The sequence below is a fragment of the Antrostomus carolinensis genome, unplaced genomic scaffold, assembly GCF_000700745.2.
Source record: "Antrostomus carolinensis isolate BGI_N321 unplaced genomic scaffold, ASM70074v2 scaffold10046, whole genome shotgun sequence".
NCBI lineage: Eukaryota > Metazoa > Chordata > Aves > Caprimulgiformes > Caprimulgidae > Antrostomus > Antrostomus carolinensis.
In genome coordinates this window covers 1-8,520 of record NW_010321141.1, presented here as the reverse complement: position 1 = coordinate 8,520, position 8,520 = coordinate 1, and the positions used below count along the sequence as shown (strand labels likewise).

Sequence of the window (8,520 nt, the reverse complement as noted above, 5' to 3'; positions counted from 1 at the left end):
AAAAATAACAATAAAAAATAAGATTAATAATAAGAGTACAATAAAAATAAGAATGAGAGTTAAAAGATAAAAATAAAAAATAATGAAAAACTAATAAAAAGAGAAAAATAATAAAAATATAAAAATGAAAAACTAATAAAAAGAGAAAAACAATAAAAATAAAACCCTATAAAAACTAATAAAAAGGGGAAAATCAAAATAAAAACAAAAAAAAAGAATAAAAAGAGAAATATAAAAATAAAAAGAAAATATGAAAAACTAATAAAAAGAGAAAAAGAAAAATCAGAATAAAAAGAGAAAAAGGAAAATACTAAAAACTAAAAAAAAATAAAAATTAAAAATATTTTCTAAAAAATAATAAAAAATAAAAAAACCTCGAAACTTTCTCGATTAAACCCCAAACTTTTCTTGATTTACACAAACTGCATCCAACCAGTTTCCGCCCAGCCGGTGTCTCCTCTGGGGATCTGCTGCTCCTCAGGTGTCTCCTCAGGTTCTTACTGTTGGGTTTTGTTCCATTTTGCCAGATCTTCCCCGATTTCACGGGAGCTGAGATGAAGTTCTCCTCCTCCTCCTCCTCCTCCTCCTCCTTCTCCTTCACCTTCCTGCTCCTCCTCGTCGGTAAGTTAAAAAAACCCTAAAAAACCCCCAAAAAGCTGATTTTCTTTGGAGGCTTTTTCTAGCTGGAAAGTTGTGGTGGGTGCTGGTGGCTCCTGGGTTCATTTTCCCCCCCACTGTGTCTTCTCCAGGAGCTGTGATGGACGTTCAACCAGCGTCAGAAGAAGGTGGGTGTTGCTGGTGTGGGGGGGTTTTGCCCAAATAGATGATATCTCCACCCAAAATGGGGTTGTTTCTCCTTCAAGTGGGGAAGGAGATGTCCTAGTTTTGCACGGTTTGTCCTCAAATCTACGTGGACCTCGTGCAACTCCCATGGGGCAAGTCCACCATGATTGGACACCCCCCAAAAAAAACCCCAAATCAACCCCATTTTTAGGTAACCTGGAGCACAAAGTCCCATTTAAAAACCCGAATCCTAAATTTGGTGGATTTCACCCCAAAATGGTTGGGTGGGTTTGGATGGAGAAGTCTCCCAACATCTTAGCTTCTCCTGTCCTGCAGGGTCCATCCTCTACCCTTATGGTCTGGAGAAGGGTGACCATAAGAACCCTAAACTTGATGATTTTAAAATCCAGAATCCCAAATCTGGTGGGTTTCACCCCGAAATGGTTGGGTGGGTTTGGATGGAGAAGTCTTCCAACATCTCAGCTTCTCCTGTCCTGCAGGGTCCGTCCTCTACCCTTATGGTCCAGACCAAGGTGACCAGAAGAACCCTAAACTCGATGATGGGACGTCGAAGAAGCTCCCACTCGCCGTCCACTTCACCTTCTACGGCAAAGAGCACCAGACCCTCTACGTACGTGAGTCCAAACTCCACGTTCTCCTCCCAACTCTCCCCATTTCCCAACTTTTCCCCCATTTTTTGTCACCCACCCACCAAAAAAACCCATCTCCCACCTCCTCCTCATCTCATCTCCTCCTCATCTCATCTCCTCCTCATCTCATCTCCTCCTCATCTCATCTCCTCCTCATCTCATCTCCTCCTCATCTCCTCATCTCCTCCTCATCTCCTCATCTCCTCCTCATCCATGGGATTGACCTGGTTGCCGTGATATGAAGGATTTTTTTTGGTGCATCAAAGCATCTTGGTAGGGTTGGTTGGTCTTGGGAGGAACCTTCACTCTTCAGGAGAACCTCCCACTCTTTGGACCTCCCACTCTTTGGGAGGTCCATGGTCAAGTCGAAGGTGTTCTATCCCATCACCACCTTCATTTTGATAGACCTGGAGATGCACTAGTGACCTCTAAACACCTCCAACATGGTCATAAAGATCTAGAAGTCGATGGTTAAGACCACATCTGGAACCTGTGTCCATCTCCAGGGGACCACAAACCCCTGGAGATGGACACCACAAGTCAATGTGTTGACCACGTGAGAGGGCTCCAACCTCAGGGGTGACCTGGTGTCTCACAACCAAGTCAACGTGTTGACCATGTGATGGGTCTCCAACGTAGGATGCCACCACATCAGGGTTGACCTGGTGTCTCACAACTAAGTCAATGTGTTGACCACGTGATGGGTCTCCAACCTCAGGGTTGACCTGATGTCTCACAACCAAGTCAAGGTGTTGACCACATGATGGGTCTCCAACATAGGTTGACATGACATCAAGGTTGACCTGGTGTCTTCTCCAGGTGAACAACAACGGCGTCCTTTCCTTTGGCACCAAAGTCAAGCAGTACACGCCCGACCCCTTCCCCCTGGCTGATGGACGCCCCTTCGTGGCCCCGTACTGGGCGGACGTGGACAACGTACGGGGAGGGGAGATCTTCTACCGAGAAACCACCGACCCAGCCCTGCTGGCTCACATCACCGAGAACATCAACCAATACTTCCCCACCATCACCTACACGGCCACCTGGGCTTTCGTGGCCACCTGGGACAACGTGGCCTACTATGGATCTACCACCAAAAAGGTGAGGTCAACAGTTATGATTTGAAGGCCAGAGAAGGTCACACATGTGACCATTCATTGGTCTTCACCACCCATCCATTGGTCTTCATCACCCATTCACTGACCTCCACGACCCACTGGTCTTCACCACCCATTCACTGACCTCCATGACCCACTGGTCTTCACCACCCACTCATTGACCTCCATGACCCATCCACTGGTCTTCACCACCCACTCATTGACCTCTGTGACCCATCCACTGGTCTTCACCACCCATTCATTGACCTCCATGACCCATCCACTGGTCTTCACCACCCATTCATCGACCTCCATGACCCATCCATTGATCTTCACCACCCATTCATTGACCTCCATGACCCATCCACTGGTCTTCACCACCCACTCATTGACCTCCATGACATCTAAGGTGAGGATATGTCCTCCCATTCTTCTGTCCTACCTTCCAGCCCTGGCTGGTCCACCCAACCCCATGGAGCCCAATCATCTCGAGATGCTTGATCCAAACTTCTCCTCCTCAATTAATTTCCTTTATTTTTATCTCCTCTGGCCACCTCGTGCAGAGAAAGAAGCTGTGGTAGAACATTCTGTGGTAGAACATCCAAAGTACTCACCTGAAGATAGACACCCAAAAAACCAACCTGGATGGGCCATGCCTGACCAAGATGGCTTCCTTGCACAACTCAGGGCAAGGTGTCTACACCTGCGTGCAACCCTCAGGGCTAAATCCCACCCATGGCTGCTCATCCCACCACTGATGGTGTCATCTCCTCCTTCCTTTCCACAGGGCAACACCTTCCAAGCCGTCTTGACCACTGACACCAAGACGTCCTTCGTCATCTTCAACTATGGGGACATCCAGTGGACTACAGGAGAAGCAAGTGATGGTGACCCTCAAACAGGTCTTGGAGGCACCCCGGCCCATGTACGTGGGGCTGGAGGACAAGGGATGGAGGGGGTTGAGGAATGGGGGAGGTGGTTGACCACTCATGAGGTGGTTGACCACTCATGGGGGGTTTCTTGGGGGGACAACACCAGCTTTGATGAAGGTAGAACTTTGACCCACGATAATTTTGGGGGTAACACCACTGAAGGTAGAACTTTGGCCCATAATTTCTTTAGCAGATGACAATGCTGGAGATGGGTTGGTCCATAAGGTTATTTTTGGGGGACAACACCAGGTTCATCCAAGACTGGGGACAACAATGGCAATGGCAGGATGGTGGCCCACAGCGTTTTTGGAGGAAAACACCAGGAGAAGGTTGTCCCACATCATCTTCTGGGGACAACAGTGATGAAGGTTGGAGGTTGGCCCACAAGTCTTTTTTTGGGGGGAAACACCAAGTTCACCCATGGTAGGACATTGTCCCATATCATCTTCTGGAGATAACGATGATGAAGGTCAGAGATTGACCCAGAACATTTTTAGGAGGACAATGCCAGGTTTGGCCAAGGTAGGAGATTGGCCTGGAATGTTTTTTGGGATGACATCAGGTTCATCCAAGATGGGAGGTTGACCCACAACGTTTTTTGGTGACAATGTTGAAGGCAGAAGGTTGAAGGTTGACCCACACTTTCTGGTGACAACGTTGAAGGTAGAAGGTTGACCAACATTTTTTGGTGACAATGTTGGAGGTAGAAGGTTGAAGGTTGACCCACATTTTTTGGTGACTATGATGGAGGCAGAAGGTTGACCCACAACATTTTTTGGTGACAATATCAAAAATAGAAGGTTGACGCACGACGCTTTTTGGTGACAACATTGAAGGTAGAAGGTTGACCCACATTTTTTGGTGACAATATCAAAAATAGGAGGTTGACCCACGACATTTTTTTGGTGACCATGTTGGAGGTTGACCCACAATGTTTCTTGGTGACAATGTTGAAGGTAAAAGGTTGACCCACGATATTTTTTGGTGACAATGTTGAAGGTTGACCCACAATGTTCTTCTGGGACACCACCATGTTCACCAAAGATGAGAGGTTGACCTAGAAGGATTTTTTTGGGGACCACCACCAAGAGGACGAGGTTGTCCCACGTCATTAACCCTTCGCTTGGGGTTAAACTCTCCAAATCTTCCATTTTGGTCCCTTTTCCAGGCCGGTTTCAACAGTGGAGATGACACCAACTTCTACAACATCCCCGGTTCCCAGACCGAAGCCATCATCAACATCACCAAGACCTCCAACGTCAACGTTCCCGGCCGTTGGGTCTTCCAAGTGGATGAATTTAAGGTGACCGGGGTCCCCACCGAGGTGCCCAAGGTCCCCGACAGCAACAACTGTTGGTTGTAAGTTGGATTTTTGGGTTAAAAAACCTAAAAAACAACAAAAAAAATGAAGAATGACTCAGCAAATCGTTTCCTCCTCTTGAGTTCTTGGTTTCTTCTTGCAGATAAATCCAGAGGCTGGAGGAGAAGGACCATCCCCACCATCCCTGGTGGCCCTGTCACCCGCGTGGGACAAGGTGGCACCAACAAGGTGGCACCAACAAGGTGGCACCAGCCTCCAGCAGAGCAATAAACTCGCAGCCCGGACGCGGCGGCGGCTCCGTTTCTCCCGCGGCCTCGGGGGGTTTTTGGGGGTTCAGGGACCAGATGGGGGGAAATTTCTCCATTTTTTCCCTTTTTTGGGTGGTAATTTAGGAATTTTGACATTTTTGTGCCTCATTTGACCAATTTTTTACCATTTCCAGACACAAATATTCAGGTTTTGGGGATAAAATACACAAATCTGTGATTTCTCGTCCTGGTTCTCCAAAAATTGATGATTTTTGGGGTACACCACACCCAAAAATTGATGATTTTTTTTGCCTTCGACGGGTATAAAATAATGGGGATATTCAGGTTTTGGGGATAAAATACACAAATTTGTGATTTCTCGCCCTGGCTCTCCAAAAATCGATGATTTTGGGGTACACCACACCCAAAAATTGGTGATTTTTTTTGCCTTCTATGGGTATAAAATAATGGGTTTTTGGTCTGCATTTTCAAATTTGTCAAAATTTGTCAAAATTTGTCAAAATTTGTCAAAATTTATGAAAAATTTGCCAAAATTTATGAAAAATTCGCCAAAATTTATGAAAACTTTGTGATTTTTTGCACTCCAGGCAAAAATTTCTCCTTTTTTGTGCCTTTCTGTGCACATTAATGACTTTTTTCCACGTCCATGTGCACAAAATTCTTATTTCTTACCCCTGTGGATGAATTTATTCTTTATTTTCACTCTCTGGGCAGAAATTTCTGACTTTTTTTGCCCCTCTGTGTGCAAATTTCTGATTTTTTTAAAATTCTCTACGTACAAATTTGGGATTTTTTTGCTTTCTGTGTGCAAAAATATTTTTTTTTTGCTTTTTTCATGCACAAATTCATGATTTTTTGCCCTTTATTTGTATAAATTTAGGATTTTTTGCCTTCTTCAGGCACAAATTTGGGATTTTTTGCCCTTTATTCGTACAAATTTAGGATTTTTTGCCTTCTTCAGGCAAAATTTGGGATTTTTTACCCTCCCTGTGCAAAATTTGATGATTTTTCACCCTTTCCCTGCACCAATTTATTTTTTTTTTTCTCTGTGTCTCTGAATTTGAATTTTTTGCATTTTACGTGCAAATATTTACAATATTTTCACCCATTTACACGAATTTCGGATTTTTCTCCTTTTGCACTTACAAATTCCAGATTATTTATTGTTTTTTGCACCTTGTGCACAAATTTCTGATTTTTTTTACCTTCTCTGGGCAAAAATTTAACATTTTTTCTCCTCTACACCCAAAATTTCTGATTTTTTTTTGCATTCTATGCACAGAAATCATTTTTTTCGCCCCCGTGTGCAGGAATTTTGGGGCAATCTCTGTCTGAATTATTAAATTCTTCCACTTTATTTCACTCATTTATCATTTTTATAGAAATTTTTTTTAAAAAAAGGAAATTTTATAGAACATTTCAAAATTTTTATAGAAAATTTCCAAAATTTTATAGAAAATTTCCAAAAAAATGATTTCAACTGCTTTTTGCTCATTTAATTTCTGAAAATCTCGGATTTTTCCCTGGTTTTGGACCTTTTCCAGCGGGGCCGTGGGGTCAGGGTCCGGCCAAGAGCCCGATTTGGGGGAAAAATCCAGATTGTACAGGAAAAAAATTCACCTAAAAACCCCAAATTGGGGCTTTTTTACCTAAAAAGGAAATTTTTTCCCTAAAACTCCACTTTTTTCCCTAAAAACCCATTTTTTTTTCCCTAAAACCCCATTTTTTTCCCTAAAACCCCATTTTTTTTCCCTAAAGAGAAAGTGGTTTTGCACGTGGAAATGAGCCCAGACACGCGACACGTGACACACTGGTGGGCACGCAACATGCAACACGTGAAGAACACATGTGCACACACGTGGTGCACATGACACAGCACAACACGCTACACGCAAAGAACACGCATGTCCATGGCACATGCACGGTGCACGTGACACAGCGCGCACAGGACACGCCCACAACATGCTACACGCGTGTGCAGCACGCGCACAACACGTTTGCACACAGCATGCAACAAAACATGTTTGCACAACATAGAACACGTGACAACACGCATGTGACGCAACACAACACGCAACACACCACGTGTGCACACGACACCCAACAAAACATGTTCACACAACACAGAACACACGTGTGCAACATGTCAACACAGACGTGTGCACGTGTGTAAAACACAATGCAGGAGTGAAACACGTGTGTGATATTTGAGACACACACATGCACCACACACACATTTGCACGACATGTAACACATGTGCAACACGCCACCCCCCACGTGAGGTGCACACACGTGGAAAACACACGTGCAGATCACGTAACACACGTGCAGGCCACGTAACACGTGTGCAACACAACACAGACTGGGAGTGCACACGTGTGCACAACACAGACACCGTATCACGTGTGCAACATAACACAGCACATGCCAAGCGTGTGCACACGTGTGCACAACACACACACCACGCAACACGTGTGCAACACAACACGCAGTCGATACGGACGAGGAATGTGCACACGTGCCACACAACACACGTGTGCAACACAACACAAAGTGTGTACACGTGCAACACAACACACAACAGAATTTACAACACGTGTGCAACGCATGTCAACACAACACTCAACACACGTGTGGTGTGTGTACGTGTGCACCACACACACCATGTAACGTGTGTAACACACCACGCAACAGCCAACATGGGCTAGGAGTGCACACGTGTGTGCAACACAACATACGTGTGCAACAACACACACCATGTAACACAGGTGTAACACAACACCACGCAGCAGCCAACACGGACTAGGAATGCACACATGTGCTCAACAACACACGTGTGCAACAACACACACTGGTGTGCACACGCGTGCAACAAACAGAACATTCAACACATGAGATGTGCAAACGTGCTCACAACACATGACAACACACGTGTGTGACACAGCACTCGACACACTAAACGTGCACATGTGCGCACAGCACAACACGTGTGCAACAGCACACACTGGGTGTGCACACCACATGTACACAACACGTGCACACCTCACAACACGTGTGCAACACGTCAATGCAGACGAGGAGCGCGCACAACATGCACCACACACCATATGTGTGCAACACAACACGACACAGTGTGCACACGTGTGCAACAACAACACACAACGTGTGTGCAACACAACACAGCAACACAACACTCAACACGCGATGTGTGTACATGTGCACCACACACACTATGTAACACGTGTGTAACACACCATGCAACAGCCAACATGGGCTAGGAGCGCACACGTGTGTGCAACACAACATACGTGTGCAACACAACATTCAACATGCACCAGGTGTGCACACACGTGCACAACACACACCATGTAACACGTGTGCAACACAACGCCACGCAACAGTCAACATGGGCTCAGAGTGCACATGTGTGTGTAACACAACATACGTGTGCAACACAACACTCAGCA

The 8,520-nt window shown here is 45.4% G+C and overlaps 1 protein-coding gene across 1 annotated transcript; it reads left to right on the top strand.

Annotated features, from left to right (window-relative positions):
• Positions 1–1,119: 1,119 nt before the first annotated feature.
• On the top strand, positions 1,120–5,025 carry LOC104526377 (sushi, nidogen and EGF-like domain-containing protein 1; the record flags this gene model as incomplete). Its single annotated transcript, XM_029085401.1, has 6 exons — positions 1,120–1,206; positions 1,284–1,414; positions 2,253–2,534; positions 3,318–3,455; positions 4,631–4,814; positions 4,926–5,025. Coding segments are annotated over 6 exons (922 nt in total), but the record flags the coding sequence as incomplete, so codon positions are not given.
• Positions 5,026–8,520: the final 3,495 nt, after the last annotated feature.